The sequence below is a fragment of the Zootoca vivipara genome, chromosome 16 (assembly GCF_963506605.1).
Source record: "Zootoca vivipara chromosome 16, rZooViv1.1, whole genome shotgun sequence".
Lineage (NCBI taxonomy): Eukaryota > Metazoa > Chordata > Lepidosauria > Squamata > Lacertidae > Zootoca > Zootoca vivipara.
The window spans coordinates 26,041,650-26,062,337 of NC_083291.1; the positions used below are offsets into that span (position 1 = coordinate 26,041,650).

The 20,688-nt window shown below is 45.3% G+C and overlaps 2 protein-coding genes across 5 annotated transcripts in view; both read right to left on the minus strand.

The window, feature by feature from the left end:
- Window positions 1–8,363, minus strand: part of ACRBP (acrosin binding protein) — a 25,632-nt gene extending 17,269 nt beyond the window's left edge. Inside the window, exons 1-3 of the mRNA XM_060269110.1 lie at window positions 8,359–8,363; window positions 1,643–1,875; window positions 6–100 (exon numbers count right to left, since the gene is read on the minus strand). Coding sequence (XP_060125093.1) covers window positions 6–100; window positions 1,643–1,875; window positions 8,359–8,363 — 333 coding nt within the window. The remainder of the gene's footprint in view (window positions 1–5; window positions 101–1,642; window positions 1,876–8,358) is intronic.
- On the minus strand, window positions 8,138–19,620 carry ING4 (inhibitor of growth family member 4). 4 transcript variants are annotated; one of them, XM_035097322.1, is made up of 8 exons: window positions 19,547–19,620; window positions 17,943–18,014; window positions 17,622–17,788; window positions 17,300–17,414; window positions 13,941–14,049; window positions 13,086–13,233; window positions 10,697–10,758; window positions 8,138–8,627 (listed from the first exon to the last, which is right to left on the minus strand). In XM_035097322.1, the coding sequence occupies exons 1-8, from the start codon at window positions 19,581–19,583 to the stop codon at window positions 8,588–8,590; spliced, it is 750 nt and encodes a 249-aa protein (XP_034953213.1). In that variant the 5' UTR covers window positions 19,584–19,620; the 3' UTR covers window positions 8,138–8,587. The 4 variants fall into 4 exon arrangements, with proteins under 4 accessions (XP_034953213.1, XP_034953217.1, XP_034953216.1 ...); XM_035097326.2 differs by having other exon boundaries at window positions 13,086–13,230; window positions 13,941–14,046; window positions 19,547–19,619; XM_035097325.2 differs by having other exon boundaries at window positions 13,941–14,046; window positions 19,547–19,619.
- Between the last annotated feature and the right edge of the window lie 1,068 nt (window positions 19,621–20,688).

Genomic DNA, 20,688 nt, shown 5'->3' on the forward strand with positions numbered 1-20,688 from the left:
CTCACCTTGACGTAGAACCTCCGGTTTGAACACCGAAACTGTGCAAATAGACAAAAAGTCTCAAAACGTAGGATGTGAGGAAGATCCGCACAGATGGGACCTGGAAGCAGAAGGCGAAAAGTCTTACCATGGGAAGGAAGAATGAAAAGTACCATGTCCTCCAGCATTGCACAGAGGTAAACAAATGCACCGGTTGTTGAACTGAGCTATACACTTACGTTCTCTAATGACTGAGGGGCCTGTGGCAATACATTGCCGGACAACGAACTACCATTATCCAATTTATTTTCTTCCAATTCCCTTAAAGCCAAGAGGAGAATTTCTACATTGTTTTGCTTCCAAAGCACATGACATACAGAACTGCATAGAATTTTCGTTGCAGATGATAAACGCCCGTTCCCATTCCCATGTAAATTCAGATTAATAGCTACAGTTGTGGTTTGGTGAATCAAGGACACAATCCACTCCAAGGTACTCCTGGGCAAGCCTTGCACAGGTCTGTTTTGGGGTGAATTGTGTCCTCCCTGAACAGAACGGCAGTAAAGGCGAGCTGATGAAAACACCTAGAGCAGGCATCCCCAAACTGCGGCCCTCCAGATGTTTTGGCCTACAACTCCCATGATCCCTAGCTAACGGGACCAGTGGTCGGGGAAGATGGGAATTGTAGTCCAAAACATCTGGAGGGCCAAAGTTTGGGGATGCCTGACCTAGAGCATCTTCTGATTCTTCTCTTAGGCCTTCATCTAGTAGGCTGAGAGTGGATCCACAAGTGGGTTTTGGCCCAACCTAAGGAGGGTTGCTTCCCTGGCAAAGCCACCATTTTATTTTAATTTTTGAAGAGAAATAGAAAAATAAGAGGAGTATGGAGAGAGAAGGAAAGAGAGATGGGGCATGTCTAGCAATATACCTATCTTTTGCTTGTTCTATACTCGCTGATTGCAATTGCTATATGCTCCTTTTGTGAACTGTAGTTTGCTAGTTGTTAATAACAATAATAATAATAATAATAATAATAATAATAATAATAATTTTATTATTTATACTCCGCCCATCTGGCTGGGTTTCCCCAGCCACTCTTGGCGGCTCCCAATAGAATATTAAAAACACGATAAAACATCAAAGACTTCCCAAAACAGGACTGCCCTTCAAATATCTTCTAAAAGTCAGATAGTTGTTTATTTCCTTGACGTCTGCAGTTTGCTGCAGATACTAAAAAGTATTTTTGCTGCAGATACTAAAAAGTATTTATTAGCCACCTCTCTGCCCCATCCTGACGGAGCTACAATTCCAAGGGTTTCCCCAGGGTGAAGAAATACTGAAAACCCCACATTTCAGCAGTGTAGATATGCCTTGTGAAAGAGGAAATTATAAAGTTTTGTTTTTTAAAAAAAAATTCAAAAGTTGGTCCTATGCTTAAAATTGGTTTTAAAGGTTGGTCTGAAGTCTAAAAGAGTTGAAGATGGTTGCCATAGGACCCACACATACATTTACAGACCATATTTAGAGAGATCTGTAGATTTACAGACTACAGAAAAGGCTGTTGGTGGCGGGAATCATATATTGAATAAAGTGCAACCAGTGTCTCTCACCACAAAAGGGTTTTGGGGGGAATCTGAAGCGTGAACCAGTGATCTTCACATACCCTCTGGAATCTCGCCATGGTTCTCATACTGATCCAGCTGTAGGATTTTAGGATCCTGGCAACCTTTACTACGTCGGATCTGACACACCACGCTTGCCTTCCACTTGGGCCTCATGGATGCAAAAAAATCCAGGTATTCATCAGTCGTGAGGGGGCTGCCTGGGTGGTAGGACAAAGTCCTCGGGACCAACTGGGCCAGGAAGATTACGAACCCTGAAGGAGAAGTTATCTGTCTGTTAGATTTTTATTGCTTATAGCCAGCGGCTGTTACAACGCAAATTACAAAACAAAACACATGCTATAAAAAGTCCAAGAGGAAATTAAATTACTACAAAGAAAAGGAGTACAAGGAGATGTTATAAGAATTTTAAGGTCTCAAATATAGAATAGATATTCATAAATTCACACATATCTAAATATATGAACCATGTGTCTGAAATAGTATGGGAGAGCAATCCTGGAGCCATTTTGACTCTCCCAATGACGTCAAATATTCATCTGCAGCAAGGGAGGCAAATGGGGAAAGCCTTCCCTTTGTCTTTTTGCTTGCAAATCCTGTCTTTAAGGGCATATTTGTGCATGAATAGGGTGAGCCTGTGACCTGGATTCAAGAACTGAAGTATTAACCATCACAAAAGAATGGCCAGACTGCCCAGGTAATGCAATCAGTGACCATTATCAGGAATCCTGGAAGGCAGGATTTCTGCTGTAGACCACCTCCTTCTGCGATGTATGCAAGATGTTTTTTTTGGGTAATCTTGGGCTACAGGGTGGGCAATTTAAAAAGTCTATATAAGGGTCCATATCCAGAAAGATATGGAGGTCTCGTACACCCCAGGTAGTGTGGTTGCTGACCTTGAGCCAGACATCTTGGAGAGTGAAGTCAAATGGGCCTTAGAAAGCACTGCTAATAACAAGGCCAGTGGAAGTGATGATATTCCAGCTGAACTATTTAAAATTTTAAAAGATGATGCTGTTAAGGTGCTACACCCAATATGCCAGCAAGTTTGGAAAACTCAGCAATGGCCAGAGGATTGGAGAAGATCAGTCTACATCCCAATTCCAAAGAAGGGCAGTGCCAAAGAATGCTCCAACTACCACACAATTGCGCTCATTTCACACGCTAGCAAGGTTATGCTCAAAATTCTACAAGGCAGGCTTAGGCAGTATGTGGACCGAGAACTCCCAGAAGTGCAAGCTGGATTTCGAAAGGGCAGAGGAACCAGAGACCAAATAGCAAACATGCGCTGGATTATGGAGAAAGCTAGAGAGTTCCAGAAAAACGTCTACTTCTGCTTCATTGACTATGCAAAAGCCTTTGACTGTGTCGACCACAGCAAACTATGGCAAGTTCTTAAAGAAATGGGAGTGCCTGATCACCTCATCTGTCTCCTGAGAAATCTCTATGTGGGACAAGAAGCTACAGTTAGAACTGGATATGGAACAACTGATTGGTTCAAAATTGGGAAAGGAGTACGACAAGGTTGTATATTGTCTCCCTGCTTATTTAACTTATATGCAGAATTCATCATGCGAAAGGCTGGACTAGATGAATCCCAAGCCGGAATTAAGATTGCCGGAAGAAATATCAACAACCTCAGATATGCAGATGACACAACCTTGATGGCAGAAAGCGGGGAGGAATTAAAGAACCTTTTAATGAGGGTGAAAGAGGAGAGCGCAAAATATGGTCTGAAGCTCAACATCAAAAAAACCAAGATCATGGCCACCGGTCCCATCACCTCCTGGCAAATAGAAGGGGAAGAAATGGAGGCAGTGAGAGATTTTACTTTCTTGGGCTCCTTGATCACTGCAGATGGTGACAGCAGTCACGAAATTAAGAGACGCCTGCTTCTTGGGAGAAAAGCGATGACAAACCTAGACAGCATCTTAAAAGGCAGAGACATCGCCTTGCCGACAAGGGTCCGTATAGTTGAGGCTATGGTTTTCCCAGTGGTGATGTATGGAGGTGAGAGCTGGACCGTGGAGAGGGCTGATCGCCGAAGAATTGATGCTTTTGAGTTGTGGTGCTGGAGGAGACTCTTGAGAGTCCCGTGGACTGCTGGAGGATCAAACCTGTCCATTCTTGAGGAGATCAGCCCTGGGTGCTCCCTGGAAGGACAGATCCTGAAGCTGAGGCTCCAATACTTTGGCCGCCTCATGAGAAGAGAGGAATCCTTGGAAAAGACCCTGATGTTGGGAAAGATTGAGGGCACTGGGAGAGGGGGACGACGGAGGACGGGATGGTTGGACAGTGTTCTCGAAGCTACGAACATGGGTTTGACCAAACTGCGGGAGGCAGTGGAAGACAGGAGTGCCTGGCGTGCTATGGTCCATGGGGTCACGAAGAGTCGGACACGACTAAACGACTAAACGACATATAAGGTTTTGAGCACCATTGTTCAGGGATCTCCTCCCTCTGTGTGGACTCTGTGGGGACTCTGTTGCAACAGTTCCTTTAATAAAGATCAGGCTTTGTTTCTCAATACCGTATTATCTGGCTGGCCTCTATTATTTTCTCCTACCGATAGGGAACCCACTTAAGGACTCTCTACGGGCTCTGGAATACCCAATAAGGGAAAGGGAGAATTTTTTTCTTATAACAACATGTTATAAAAAGTCCAATAGGAAGTTAGACACATGATCAGGCTATTCTGTGACCCCTCAACTGCACTCAGATCAATGGGTACTTTGTAAAGCATTAACTGCCAATACCACAGCAAAAACGACAGCCTCTAAAATACCTCCACACAATAAAAACAAACAAAAACCAAAAACAAAAACACCCTTCTGCAGTTGAAAGGCCAAGAGAGAAGCACAATAAGTCATCCGTCTGACTTTCAGGCTAAATCTTAGGCACATTTTCACTGTTGAACACAGCGAAAATGTACATCTGAGTAAAAATACATAAGATTACACTGTCATGCACTTGTCATAAAAGACTGTGTTCCTTCACCCAATGTTGAATACAAACACTTCTACGTAGATTCCCTTACAATAGCACAGGCCACAGTAGTTCATTACTGAGCAACCAGAAAGTAGAAGAGGGCCATCTATTGTCCAAAACAGAGATGCACAATTTGCTGAACTATTCTCTGCCACCAGACTTGTGCAGGAAATAAAGAAAATGTGTTTCTGTAATCGTTGATGGTCTCTATTTTTTTTTTTTACATTGCTTTTATTGCCTATTCCTATTCCTATAGATGCTGTTGTTGCAAGCTTAAGCTTTTTCTGGTGTTTCTTTAAACATGTAGTTGCATATAAATATTTTTGTAAATAAAATTACTGAATATTACTGAACCGCTGCGCCACTTGTTAAATACAGTGGAGCCTCGGTTTTCTAACATAATCCGTTCCAGAAGACCGTTCGACTTCTAAACGTTCGAAAACTGAGGATCAGTGGGCTGGCTGCAAAGTCAATTGGGGGGGGGATGAAAAACACGCCTCAGAAGCCGTTCGACTTCTGAGGCACATTCGAAAATGGAAGCAATTACTGGTACTTCTGCGTTTTCGGTGTTCGGATTCTGAATTGTTCGGCTTCTGAGACGCTCGAAAACTGAGGTTCTACTGTATATGATACACTGACTGACTTATCAAACCTAAACTTTTATTTACTAATGAATATCTCTTAAGAAACAACGACAACAACACCCAATTTCACTATTCATTGTGAAGGAAAATCAGGCATCCCCAAACGGCGGCCCTCCAGATGTTTTGGCCTACAACTCCCATGATCCCTAGCTAACAGGACCAGTGGGTCAGGGGTGATGGGGATTGTAGTCTAAAAATCTGGAGGGCCAAAGTTTGGAGATGCCTGGAATAGATCATAAGGGACTTCTTAAGTCAGCCACCCACCCACCCCAAACGTCCAGTTTTCTTCAAATCCAGACCAGGCAGAATAAGTTAAAATCACAGTGGGATCCGATCGATGGACCATGTTGACTTTTATGTCTGACTTCCACATGTTAATAGGAGCTGTCAGAAAAGAGCACCGGCCAGAATATACAACCAAGCCAGTCATGAGCAATGGCAGTTATAGGCCATACGGATGATCACAAGCCAGAAATCCATCCAGGCTTCCTCTTGGATAAATGGAGAAGTCGGTCACTCACCCACCAGACAGGCCCATCGTAGCAACTTGAGCCTCAGCATTGCCCTTCTGCATCAGGCTCACCCCATTTCAAAGGCCAACAAGGCCGGAAGCTGTTGGAATGAGAACACAATGACCTCACAGTTGAAGCCATTGCAGGAGAGCAACAGGAGCAAGAATCTAGGTGGACTAAGGAGGGTTGGGCAGGGGGGTGGGGAAGACAGGAAAGTGGTGGTTTTATATGTGGCAGCCCGAATATGAGGCAAGATAAGACACCAGGTTCCATCCGTCATTGAAAGCAGCCGAGTGGGAAGCAAACATCCGAAAAATGGCTCACAATTCGATAGAAAAATGAATGGGAGCAGCAAATGAACAGAGAGGTGTTCTTCAAGTCTGGTTCATTCAAGTGGGGTTTACGCAGAAGATGCTTATGGACATTAATTTGAGGTAGCGCCACTTGTGCGTTTTTCTCCTCAGATGCCAACATTTCTGTGTTGCCAGCAAGAGAAACTGGGAAAGTTGGAGGAAAAGGAGGACATCATGAGACTGTGCGGGTGGTTGAGCAGGGACAGGCTTTACCACAGCAGGATTCTTGTTTCCAAGATAGCACAGTCCACAATTTCCTACATTTAGTTGTTTGCAGGGCATGCTCATTCCTCCACTAGGGCTCAACATGAACATAGCTCTCTCACGGTGCCTCGCCCTGCACCAACTCCCACAACTCCCACGTATACATTTAAAATGGAAATAAGCAGCCCAGATTAAAAAGATAATTTAAAGATGGTAGAGAAATGGAAATAGCACTACCTCTGGCTTTTTAGCAACTCATTGAGACAATTATATTGTAATGTGCCTGTGTTCATTCTTGCCTCCACTGCCTCCACTTCCATAGAACATTTTGTCCCAATTACAGTAAACCTGAAATGACTATTTGGTTACGGCAGCGTTAAGCAGAAAAGCTAGAAAACACCAACTAAATGGCAAAAATATGTATCTATTTTCCCCCTTATAAAGAGCATGGAGAAGCAGAACATGGGCTTTAATAAATGTATGGGAGTTAACTGGACCATCAACATAAATTAGAAACCAGAAGGCGTTTGGAGAGCAAGATGGTAGAAAGGCGGCCAGGACAGGAAGTGGAGGAAAAGGCCAATTCGAAGTCACAGTGCTAAACTATAAAGCCCTACATGGGTTGGGAGATCCAGACTTTGGGGGGTCGCCTGTTTGGTGCTGCATTGTGGCTGCATGTGGAGCCAGTCAAAAGTGGGCAGGACCAGAGCAAAAATCAGATGGAGCCACTGCCGACATTTGCCTTATGCATCAGGCTCATCCTAATAATCACAAAAAGCACTTTTTCGGCTGCGACACCCCATTGTAAAATTCCCTTCCCTGGGATGCTTGTTTGGTGCATACTTTATCTTTTAGGTATCTAGCAAATACTTCTTTTTTTAAAAAAAACCACCCAGGTTTTTAAAAGCACTTTTGCCAAGTCTGTCTCCTGTTGCTATAACCAGTTGAATTTCCCGTCGTTTATTATTAGCGTTTTGCATTAATATGTTAAAATACAACTTTTAGAAGACATCAGAAGGCAGCAAAGTTGTAGAGGCTAGTTTTTTAATGTCTGATATTTTATTATGCTTTTATATTTGCTGGAAGCCACCCAGAATGGCTGAGGCATCTAAGATGGGTACATATAAAATAACAACAGCAGCAACCGTGCTCCGGCCTTATTTCAGACATTGTGATATATCAGCATATTGCAATGTTGAAAACCAGATATCAGAAACACCACAGCAGGTAAGACGGCAAGTAAGAGCTCTTAAGTGCTGAAGATGCCTCTTCTTCCGTCTATGACTTGGCTGCTGACCATCAGCTCCGTGAATCCCACCCAGGGGTGTAGGAAGATAGGGGCGGTGCGCCCCGAGCGAAGCGATCCCAGGGGCGCCATCGCCGCTGCCTGCCCCGCCCCAAAACGTGTGCCCCGCCCCCAAAACGTGTGCCACATCACTGCGCACGGCGTGCCCTGCCCCCAAAATGCGCACATCATTGCACACGGCGCCCCCCGCGCCACGTCACTGGGGGCAGCGAGCCTGCTCTCCGCCCCCGATGGCAGAGCATGAAGCTCCGCTGCTGATCCCACTCCTCTACTCACAACTGAGAATCACTATGAAGTTTGTTGAACTGACTTTATTTAATGCCATATTTTACAACACAGGGTTTCCCCCAATACAAGCACCACCGAGAGAGGAGTGAATTCTGGATGGCCTCTGTTTAAAAATCCACAAAACACTTCATTCAGCAGGCAGGGGGGCGCTCCGCACGAAGAAAACGAGATCCATTCCAGTTGGCTCTAAATGGTTCTGCTCCCTTTGAGAAATGGAATGTTGTGGGGGGGAAAGGGAAGGCATGAGAGGCCCATCTTCTTACCCAACTTACTGAACAAGGGGTTGACCTGGTTGCCCCTCTCTTCTGGGACCCAAATGAGAAACTTTTGGAGGAAATGTTTTATTTCTTCTGTTGTTCAGGTGTCGTTCCTTCTTCCACCAACAAGTCTGGGTTCCTCCGAGCTAATACAAGCTTTGGAACCTATGCAGGGTAAAAGGTGGTAAGAACGAAGAGGGCTTACTCCATCGTCCCCTCAAGGGTTGCCGCCACAGAGGAACTGGGAAGCAGTGAGTGTTTCAGTACACGCAGGAACCATCATATGGATACAAACCATTCACAGGTAGCTCTGCACACCCAGGATGAGACCCCCCCTAACTATGAAGCCCCAGGAACTGGGAAAAGGGTGCTGAAGCCCAGGAGTAGGGGTGGGTGTTCTGGTAACCACATCTGGACCTCGGAACACGCAGATTTTATTTCTTCTTCCTCTCCTGGGAGCAGCGAGGGCAGAACCTGTAGCAGGGAGACAAGGCAAAAGCAGTAATCACAAGACAAATAGTGTCTGAGAATGAAAAGGCATCTAGAATGGCGTATTAAGAAATTAAGAAATTCTCAATTCTGCAAGCAGAAAAGCAAACTGAGTAAATTTGTATACAAAAATTGCATTACCAGGAGGCAAGGTAGGAAAACAATTCGGATTCTGGGTGCCACTAAAAGCAACACAGTAGGAGACAGTCTGGTCAAAACTTCGGCCCTCCAGATGTTTTGGACTACAATTCCCATCTTCCCCGACCACTGGTCCTGTTAGCTAGGGATCATGGGAGTTGTTGGCCAAAACATCTGGAGGGCCGCAGTTTGGGGATGCCTGGTCTGGTCTGACCTAGAGGGCACAATCCACCATGCATTTATTCAAATGCTCCTGTTCCTTTAAGGCAGTGCTTCCCAAACTTGCATCTCCAGCTGTTTTTGGACTACAATTCCCATCATCCCCAACTAGCAGCACCAGTGGTAAGGGATGATGGGAACTGTAGTAAAAAAACACAACACAGCTGGAGACCCAAGTTTGGGAAACATTGCTTTAAGGAAAGCCAGTGAAAGAAAACTTTCCAGCAGAGCATACTTTATTAGTGATGTCATCTGGATTTTTCATCTTGTCATAGGATGGCCGTATTCATACATTTCCTTCAATGCTGTGCCTAGGTTTTAAAAATCTGTAAAGCTTTTTTTTAGAATTTGGATTTCAACAGTCTGCCAGGACTGCATGGAGCATTCGGAAGAAAATTGTTTTCCCACAAAAGAGAACTACAACTGAAGGGGGGTGCATCTTTTCAGCAAAAACAACCCTCTCTATGGTTGTGAGCTTTTGCAAGTCACTGCATAAAGCATTTGTGTTGCCAGAAAAGTCCAAAATACACTTCCCCCCACGTCATAGTGTAATATTTTCAGGTCACCAAGTGAGTTAGTTATCCATCAAGTATGGCACCAGAAAGTGAGAGTCCAAAATTCACAATTTGCAGTGATACAAGCACCTGAAGTCCTGACAATATATTGCAGGCAGGCAGCTTGTTTTATTTTAACTTTATTATTACTATGACTACTGTTACAAGCATATATGAAATGTTGAAATATCAAGATCAAATTATCAACATCCATACAAGAGGCCTAAGTACAGGTAACATAAAGGTAAAGGTAAAGGGGCCCCTGACCATCAGGTCCAGTCGTGTCCGACTCTGGGGTTGCAGCGCTCATCTCGCTCTATAGGCCGAGGGAGCCAGCGTTTGTCCGCAGACAGCTTCTGAGTCATGTGGCCAGCATGACAAAGCTGCTTCTGGCAAACCAAAGCAGCGCACGGAAACGCCGTTTACCTTCCCGCCGGAGCGGTCCCTATTTATCTACTTGCACTTTGATGTGCTTTCGAACTGCTAGGTGGGCAGGAGCTGGGACCGAGCAACGGGAGCTCACCCCGTCGCGGGGATTCGAACCGCTGACCTTCTGATCGGCAAGCCCTAGGCTCTGTGGTTTAACCCACAGCGCCACCTGGGTCCCTAACATAACATAGACATGAACAAATACTGAATACTGTATATTTTTAAACCCCAATTACTATGGACTCACAGTGTCAAAACTCCAGTATGCCCAAGAAACTCTTGAGAGGTTGGAGCAGCCAAATGAATACAGGAACAGTTCTCAGTAGCCGGGGCCATCACATCAGTTGAGTCACCAAGCACACCCCTACAACTTTCACCCAAATACATGAATAGCTGCCATTCACTCCAAGGGGATGGGGTAAGGTACAGTACTGGGTGGAGCTGTTGCAGTGGCAGCAAAACCTAGCCTCCAGTTAGATTCTGGGAGGCCCGTTTCTTACAAATGAGGATCCTGCAAGGCTTTGTACCAGTGAACCCCGCAATGCAGTCTTCTGTGCATTTTGCTAGTCTTTCCTAACGAGCACCCAAAGACTCTTCAGAAAACGACAATCTTTCCTCAAGCTCCAAACATTCAGTGCTCTGATTCCCTCAGAGCAGTGGGGGCTGGGCACAGAGATTTTATAAGGCACTATAGAAAGTAAATAAGTCACTCACCATTTCCCTCTTGGCTTTGTTGTCAAGCCCACACAAGCGAAATGGAACCATTCAATGGAGCACTGGTGAAAGGTATAAAGAACACAAAAGCTTAAAGTTAGTGACCCCTCATCATCTCTTCTCCATGTTTTAATTGTTTGGGGTTTCTCAGAGCCTCACTTTCAAGCCCTTTTCCTCCCTCTTATGGTTTGCCATCACTGGCTTTGTAAAGGATCAGTACATAACTCTACTCCATAATGAACATTCCCTTCTCCCTTGCTCCTGACGCTCCCAAAGCTTCTTAACCATCCATCCATCTCTATGGGGCACATCTACCCCCTGTACTCTGAAGCTATGTTACACACACACCTCATTAGAAATACACACACAAGTGAAATGGTGCCTGCTGAAGAAACCATCAACCACTTCAGCGAGTGCAGCTTCTTCATCCTAATAAATAACTGATACTGTCTCAGCGATGACATTTTAGCCAATTGCAACCAGCCATCTTTGCTATGAGTCTTGCAAGGCCAGGCCCCTGCTTTGCTCCTCCTCTTTCCACCTGGCCGGCGAGGGTGGGGCCCTGACTGACTCCAGCTGTAAAAAGCCAAGGCTGCTGCTGAGGCCAGGTGCCATCTTTGCTGTGAGCCCTACAGGACTGCTCCCTGCCTTTCTAGCCTCTTTTCAGCTGTCCTGAGGAAGGGGCCTAGACTGACTCCAGCTAGAAAAGCTGAGGCTGCTGAAGATGCCAGAAGCTAATTTTGCTGCGAGTCCTGCAAAGCACTCTTAGGGTAGAGTATTGTTTAGAGGTGGTTTTTTTGTTGGGGGTCAATATTTAATTTTGGAGATGCATAAATTTTGCTGTTACTGGGTTTTTATATCTTTATTGTTAAACCTTATGATTTATTTGGGGATTGTTTATTTTTCTGTATGCTTACAGAGATATTTTTTATTTATGCTCATGTCTACTTTTTTGTTATATTGCTGTAGTTATGTACATGCTTTCATGTTGCAAGCTTTCTTCAGCATAGTTAACTTTGGAAAGGCAGCATACAAATGATGACGATTCAAATAAGGCCACAACAACGTCCTGAGTTTTAAACTGTATAGTTGTGTAATTTTAAAATTTGAATTGAATTTTAGTATTTTATCTCTTAAGGGGTGTTGTATGTATTCTGTACATTTGCACACAAATAACTGGTGTTTTAATTCAGTTTAATAATACTCTACACAAGTTGCAAAGGCCAGTAGCTAACACAACTAAATACATATCTATCTAAAGAACTGTTGAGTCCTGTGCAGATACAACTTGCTGGGAATGCAGACTGAAGAATTAAAGTCATACATCACTCCTGCTCACTTACACAAAAGCCTTAACGCACACGCTCATTTGGACTTATTTTTAACTGATTAGTAGATGAAGACCCAGGAAATATGTGGAAATAAATGAATATTAAAACAGGAAAATATTTGGAAGGCTGGAAGTATCACCAAATGACTGCCTGTGATAAATTAAGACAAAAAACTCAAATGGGGGCAGGGCAGGGCAGGGCTCCGATCTAGTATCGTCTTCTCATATTCTTCTCCTACCACTTATTACACATATGCAATCTTTCACTGAGCAGATGGAACCTGTGAACCCAGAGCCTCTCCATTTGGGGGTGTGGGTGCTACAAAGTTTGGGAAGTATAACACAGGCAGCACTGCCAGGGATGACTTGGGGAGCAAGCGCCTCAGTGTTTCAAGGAACACTGCAGCTGGGAAGCCTAAAGGAAACCTGTCGGGTTGGGCAGTGACTGCACATGCTAGGTCACTAGAAGCCCTTTCCACTTAGTGCTCCCTCCATTTGCAGCTCCTTGAGGGAGGGAAGGAATGGAGCTGAAGGACTGGCTGAAGAAGTGCTAAGGCACGCAGAATTAAGGCATGCAGAGATAATGTGGCAACATTCAAGGAATTTTTTTTTATAGAAAGAGGCAAGTGAGGCACATTGTGCTGCTCAGGCATGATACACTCCTTTATCCACTATGCAGTGGCAAGAGAGAACTTCAGCTAAAACTGCACTATTGCACAAGGCCTGGCAAGAGTTCTGAGGGAAAGAATACATAAACACACAGTAAACAACTGCCCCCTATCCATAGCTTTTTCATAGGCATTCGCTTCCCAAAAAAGAAGAAACAAGGCAAGCCGAACAGCAAGCCCAAGGGTGGTTTGCTAATTTAGGAACCTTTTATATTTTAAACAGTGTTGCCAATTTGTACTAAGGCCATAACAAAGATATTCTAGCTTCAGAATACTGACTTCCAGAAAGGTGTCATGAGGCCCTTTAGATTCCCCGCATCTGCAGTTGTTCACATTGCCCCAGAGCTGAGCCCCTCTCACCCTGCACCCTCAACTCCCAATAGTCTCTTACATCAGGGTTGTCACAACCAATCATCTCCCCATAGGAGACCTGGTGGCAGAGGCAGTAGGTGGGCTCATTGGGGTCCACAGGCATGTCCAGCACATCGGAGGGGTGCACATTTCCAAAGGTAACTGAAGGCATCCCGTACTCTGTGCTGCTTCAGGACGGAAAACAGAGTTAGTAAGTCATCAGTGGAGACTTCTCTCAGACCCCTGCAATCAAAAAACATTCCCTTCACCCCCACCTCACTCTAGAATAAACTAGGTAAAAGGTAAAGGACCCCTGGACGGTTAAGTCCAGTCGAAGGCAACTATGGGGTTGCGACGCTCATCTCGCTTTCAGGCCAAGGGAACCAGCGTTTGTTCACAGACAGCTTTCCAGGTCATGTGGCCAGCAGGACTAAACCACTTCTGGCACAATGAAACACTGGGACGGAAGCCAGAGTGCAAGGAAACTTCATTTACCTTCCCGCCACAGCGGTACCTATTTATCTACTTGCACTGGTGTGCTTTCAAACTGCTAGGTTGGCAGGCAGAGCAAAGGGAGCTCACCCCGTCGCAGGGATTCGAACCACCGACCTTCTGATTGGCAAGCCCAAGAGGCTCAGTGGTTTAGACCACAGTGCCACCTGCATCCCTTGGAACCAACTACCTTGGTCTCCCTTAAGAAATAAAGAACTTGCCAGCTTGGCACTCCTCACAATCCTCACCAGTAGGAAACCTGACCTCCCAAGTCTGCCAGAGTTTCTGGGCACAACAATGACCATGGGTGGTACTAGAATGGAGTAGACCTGACATTGGGTGAGACTGGTAACATCTACTAACACAGATCACTGCCTTCTGCCTGTCCCCTCGTCCTACTCACGTGCGGACTAGTTTCAGCTTCTTTTGGGCTGTCTTTGGCGCCTCCTCGTCAGAATTCTTCCCCTTGGAGCGAGCACGGGCTGCTTTCTTCTCTTTCTGGACCCGGCCTTCTGTGTGCACAACACGGACAAAGGGGGGCAAATCAAGTACCTCTCTTTGGGACCAACGGAGCTCATTTGGCCTACTAGCATACTTTCAAACCTCTGTAGAAAAAAACTATTTGGCGCTCTAGAAATCTCTCCCCCTCCCCACCCCCTATCGAACACGTTGGAAACAGCATTAGCAATCTGAATAAATTAAGCCCAATGTGAATCTGACTGCACACAAAAAAGCCTGCTGGATCAACTTACAGAGCCACCTAGCCCAGCATCCTGCTTCTCACGGTAGCTGTCCAGATTTTCTGCTCTGATGGCCATCATTGAAGGACCAGGTACGCAGCCTGGAAGTCACTTTGGACTCACAGCTGTCCATGGAGGCGCAGGTTAATTCTGTGTCCAGGGCAGCTGTCTATCAGCTCCATCTGGTACGCAGGCTGAGACCCTACCTGCCTGCAGACTGTCTCGCCAGAGTGGTGCATGCTCTAGTTATCTCTTGCTTGGACTACTGCAATGCGCTCTACGTGGGGCTACCTTTGAAGGTGACCCGGAAACTACAACTAATCCAGAATGTGGCAGCTAGACTGGTGACTGGGAGCGGTGCCGAGACCATATAACACCAGTCTTGAAAGACCTACATTGGCTCCCAGTACGTTTCCGAGCACAATTCAAAGTGTTGCTGCTGATGTTTAAAGCCCTAAATGGCCTTGGTCCAGTATATCTGAAGGAACATCTCCACCCCTATCGTCCTACCCGGACACTGAGGTCCAGCCCTGAGGGCCTTCTGGCAGTTCCCTCGCTGCGAGAAACGAAGATAAAGGGAACCAGGCAGAGGGTCCTCTTGGTAGTGGCACCCACCCCGTGGAACGCCCTCCCATCAGATGTCAAAGAAATAAACAACTACCTGATGTTTAGAAGACATCTGAAGGCAGCCCTGTTTAGGGAAGTTTTTAATGACTGATGTTTTAATGTATTTTTAATCCTTTGTTGGAAACCGCCCAGAGTGGCTGGGGAAACCCAGCCAGATGGGCGAGGTATAAATAATAAATTATTATTATTATTATCATTTTGCGCCAACTTGCAATGAATCTCAAATGGCATTCATTGTTGCCCAATCTGTAGAGATCCTTTTGGTTTTTAAATTCTTTAGAATCCATCATTTGGTGTCATCTGTAAGCTTCGCCCTCATGTTCACAGAGGATTTCAGATAATTTATGAACAAGTCAAACAGTGCAAGTCTCAACACAGACCCGTAGAATACCTCACTGCTTCCCTTCTATTCTGAAAACTCTCATTTTACATCTACTCCCTTTTATGTCCTGTACCCAGACACTGTTCCATGAGGGCATAATTCTAAAAGGTTGCTATGGCAGGACTTCTGTTTGCAGAAGCTATATGGATTTTCCCTCAGCATCTCTTGTTTTCCTAAAGCTTTTTTTGCCAATCTGTTTGTGGCAGAATCTACTTTATTTATATGCCACTTAATATTCAGAATTTCGCCTGCTACTTACATAACCAAAAAACATATATGCATGTGTTTTTTAAAAGGAAGCCTTCCTGCCTGTTATAGCTTCCTTGACTTGAGTAAATCACAATTACATTCTCTCAGGTTCATTTGTGCATTTTTTTCGTAATCTGTGGGATACATTTAATTGGAGTTTCTATTACAATGCTTTTTAAATAACCTTCTGGCAGTACTTGCTACTTCCTATGATGGGGATAGAGCATGTCAAAGTGGGAGCAAGGTCTATACAGGCCCAGTATACCTGAAGGAGTGTCTCCACCCCCATGTCCAGCCCGGACACTGAGGTCCAGCTCCGAGGGCCTTCTAGCGGTTCTCTCATTGTGAGAAGTGGGGTTAAAGGGAAGCAGGCAGAGGGCCTTCTCGGTAGTCACTCCTGCCCTAAGGAACGCCCTCCCATCAAATGTCCAGGAAATAAATAACTATCTGACTTTTAAAAGACATCTGAAGGCAGCCCTGTTTAGGGAAGTTTTTAATGTTCGATGTTTTACTGTGCCTGATGCTTTAATTTGTTGGCAGCCGCCCAGAGTGGCTGGAACCACCCAGATGATCAGCATATAAATAATAAATTGGTGTCGACATCTCTTCCTTAACTTATTTTTAACCAATCCCCTCTTCTTCGTCTTCTTTTTTTAGAAGTGTCTTCTTTTAACATCAAATTCTATGTCGACACAACTTTTCACTTACAAATATGTTCAATTTGATAGCACCAGGTAGGCTTCCCTCCTGGTTGGCTCATTGACTTCACTGTTCTAAGGCACAGTCACTTACTGTATTGAAGGGAGGGATTTGCCAGTTTGTTATTGAGTTAGATCTGATCCTATAGTTTGCATTGCCTGCATTGTATAATTGTGAGTGTATGGCTTGCCCCCCCCATATCCCTGGGATGTCTTGCTTTTTTTCTTTGCCTCTCTCTGTGTGCCAAAGGGGAATGTAAGCCAGACAGAATACCCTGCTAAGCTATCAAGGCCGGATGACTGTCTTGTCTGACGCTATTAGTCTGACGCACAGAACAGGCACTCAAGGCTGCTGGAAGATGCTACCAGGGTAGCATGAGTCAGCATGTGTTTATGCACAGGACCGGACACAGGAAGATCCTTATATGTACTTGTGACCCCCTTGCGTGCGCACATTTACAGAGGAGGGGGAAAGGAGCCCAAGAAGTGTATAAGAAGCTTTGCAATTTGTGTTTCTTTACTCTTGTCGTGGAGCTGACCACCAGGAGTCTCTTATTAATAAGAAATTAAATTCTTTCTCTGAATTCAACCCTTGGAGTCTTGTTGATGTCTCTGTCCTTGCCTGGGCGCAACTTAAGGACCCTTATCAGCTAATAAGGCTACAGTATTAAAATGTCTCTTTGCTGCAGCCTAGATGTACATTTACCCTGCCAATGCAAGTGTACTTCAAGTCACTCATTATGGAATATTTTCCCCCTTGTCTACCTATTAGCATTCCCCCCCCCACTATGAGTTTGGGTGGAGTCGGGCAGCAACTGTGGGGATGGTACCCAATGTGTTTCATCTGCTGATGGAATCAGTCAGCAGAACATAAGGAAATACTCAGTAATTTTTCCTCTTCCGTACCTCTCTAGATTTGTTATAAATTCAAAACAGATTTAGGGGGATGCAGGAGTCTTTCTTTCAGAATGAAGACTGAAATTCTACTATCACCGTTTCTGGACATCTTTCATTTGCCCCTTCCCCCCCTCCCATGCCAGCCACTTCTACATAAACCAGAACTCACTCTTTTTGCCTTTACTAGATGAGCTGTCATAGTCACTTGACTCTATTTGCTTCTCTTTCAAGTCAGCTTCAAACCGGGCGAGATCTGTGTCCAGTCGCCGGATGTGCTTATCTACCTGCAAACACGATAAGAGGGGGAGAGCATTATTTTTGAGGTAATGTGTCCCAACCACCAAGAGAGCAAAGACTTATACAAAGGCAAAGAGAATGGCAGCAGAAAGTAGCTGCCCAAAGAGATAAAATTCCACTTGGATGAAAGCTCTTCACAAAGACTGTCCAATAAAGGTGGACTGTCCCCCCCCCCCAATCAGGCCCCCTCGTACCATCTCATACGTCTGCATTGCAAGCTGCACTTTGTCGTCGCCGAACTCCTTGCACTTCCCATAGGCCTCTTGGATCTGCTTGAGGAGCCCCAGTTTCTCCTCTGAAGACAACGTCCGTGCATTACTGATATATTCTGTGGCCAGTTTATCAATCTCTGATTTGAGATCTGAAACCAAAAGTAGGGTGCAGCATTATGACAGACCACTCTGGCATGACAACAAACAGAAAGGGATACGAACACCAGGTTTATTTGTTCTTCAATGTGTGACAAAGAAGACTTACGTAGTCAATCTGAACCAGCAGGGGCTTTGCAGACTTACCTTCTGTTCGTTGGTCTAGGTCTCTCATGAGCTGGAAGTTTCTCTGCAGCTCAAAGGGCAAATTCTCAATGCCTAGAGAAAGAGGGAAAGTGTGAGAAGAAGATCAGCTTGGTGGCGACCTGCCTGTGTTACTTCTTTCCTACACCTTCATTTATGCTTTCTTTTACTGTACGCTCAACAATAACTCCATGCTGACTGAATAGCTACAGGGTGAATTTTACACCATTTGAAGCCAAGTAGAGGCATTACAAGAGAAAGAAAGGGCCACTTCATGTGTTAACAAACTCAGGTTTCCTAACCAAACATATACTTGAAAAGAAGCTGTAGCCAGTTTTGGCTCTTCAACTAGCATACTCATACGATACCCACGTTTACCTCAATCATATTTTACATTTGTAGGTGCACACCTTAAAACACATTTTGTTTATTTACTTCGCAAGGCTTGACTGCAATAAAACCTCAAAGCATTTTTAAAAATAACAGAACAATAACATTATAAGTAAATAACAACATTCAAAAACGCTTAAAATAAATGATGAGCTAAAAAACAGATTAAAACACATGTTAATATTCTACATGTCTGGATAGGCTGTCATATAATAATAATTTGATTTATATATCACCCTTTATCAAAAGATCCCAGGGCGGTATACAACATTAAGAACATGTTTACGGAGCGGAAAACATAATAGACAGTGTGATAAAATAATCATAATAACAGTGTCTCCAGCTTCAACAGGCCATAGATTATTTAGGCATGGGTAACTAGTAAGGTTTTGGCCTGGCCCCTAAAGACATGTGATGATGGTGCCAGGCAAGCCTCTCTGGGGAGAGCATTCCACAGATGGGGAGTCACCACAGAAAAGGCTCGTTCTTGTTGCCATCCTCCAAACCTCTCAGGGACATGGGGCATAGAGAAGGGTGTCAAATAACAAGCTCAGAGTCTGGGTCAGTTTGTATGGAGAGAGGCGGTCCTTAAGGTATTGAGGTCCTGAGCCATGTAAGAGGTGCCAGCTTTGCATACGCTTTCCCCCATGCTTGCACTTGCACACACACACACACACAAACAAACCAACAATGCACCATACAGTGGTTGTTGTGTTGTGTTTTTTGTAAAGCGGGTGTTTGCGTCCAGCAGTATCTGAGTGCACTGCCATATTTTAACCAGGGCAGAGCCAAATTGTGGATGTGGGAAGAAGAGGGAGGGGGTGTGGAATTTGCAAACATTATTACATTTAAATTTCACCAATGCCAACATCAAACAGTTCCTTTTTTTCCACCCTTCCTTCTGGGGGTGGAGGATGAAAAATAGAATGTGGGCAAACTCAAAACAGGCAACGCACACGAAGGGAAAGAACTGGAACCACTGAGCACACTGAAGGATTAAGGTGCAGCGCCCTGTTAAAAAGGAACCGGGGCGAACCCGGGTTGGCTGCTGTCGTAACGTGTGAACTGACCCACACGTAGGAATATGAGGTCCCTTGACCTCACTCGCCGCCCCCCTCCCCCGACTGCGGGCTTTCGGGGCCTCTGCTGCCTCCTGGGAGCCGCCTGCGCCGCCTGCCTCGAGCCGCGTCCCGCCCGAACCCCGCGCCCGCTCTTACTGTCTAGGTAGTGCTCTAGGTACATCCCCGCCGCCATCTTGGGTTCCAGCCAAGCGCACGGGCTCTTTCCCCTCTCGCCGGCTCCGCCCACCTTGGCTTCGCTTCCGCCCTTAACAGGAGCAGCTTCCTGTTTTCGGCAGAGGCACTTCCGCCCCCTCTAGGACGGGTCGCTTCCGCTCGCTTCCCACCTCGCCTCCCCTTAGTCTCCCGCTGCAAAGGGAACTCGATTGGGAGGCAGCTATTGTGTTTTTAATGGATCAAGACCACCAATGTCTCCTTCCCATCAGTGTTACTTTATGACAATTTCCAACAATAACAATAAGTTTATGCGAGTTTTATACCAGTTTAACAGGCTGTGGTCCCCCCCTCCCAGAGAATCCTGGGAATCGTAGTGTGTGTGGGTTTTTTGGGGGTGGGGTGGGCTGATCATTCTTCTCAAAACCAATTTCCTAGCAGGAGAAGGAATGGCAGCTAATGGGGGTAGATACTGCCTTAAAGAGGAGAGCGCAAAATATGGTCTGAAGCTCAACATCAAAAAAACCAAGATCATGGCCACTGGTCCCATCACCTCCTGGCAAATAGAAGGGGAAGAAATGGAGGCAGTGAGAGATTTTACTTTCTTGGGCTCCTTGATCACTGCAGATGGTGACAGCAGTCACGAAATTAAAAGACGCCTGCTTCTTGGGAGAAAAGCAATGACAAACCTAGACAGCATCTTAAAAAGCAGAGACATCACCTTGCCTACAAAGGTCCGTACAGTTAAAGCTATGGTTTTCCCAGTAGTGATGTATGGAAGTGAGAGCTGGACCATAAAGAAGGCTGATTGCCGAAGAATTGATGCTTTTGAATTATGGTGCTGGAGGAGACTCCAATACTTTGGCCACCTCATGAGAAGAGAAGAATCCTTGGAAAAGACCCTGATGTTGGGAAAGATTGAGGGCACTAGGAGAAGGGGACGACAGAGGACGAGATGGTTGGACAGTGTTCTCGAAGCTACGAACATGAGTTTGACCAAACTGCGGGAGGCAGTGGAAGACAGGAGTGCCTGGCATGCTATGGTCCATGGGTTCACGAAGAGTCGGACACGACTAAACGACTAAACAACAACAACACTGCCTTAAAAATACAGCTCTAGATGTAAC

Coding starts and splice junctions, on each gene's coding strand:
- ING4 (XM_035097322.1), bottom strand. CDS start 19,583: ATGGCGGCGGGGATGTACCTAGAGCACTACCTAGACA. Junction 17,789..17,942: donor CCTAGACCAACGAACAGAAG/GTAAGTCTGCAA, acceptor TTTTGGTTTCAG/ATCTCAAATCAGAGATTGAT. Junction 8,628..10,696: donor ACAAAGCCAAGAGGGAAATG/GTGAGTGACTTA, acceptor TCCCTGCTACAG/GTTCTGCCCTCGCTGCTCCC.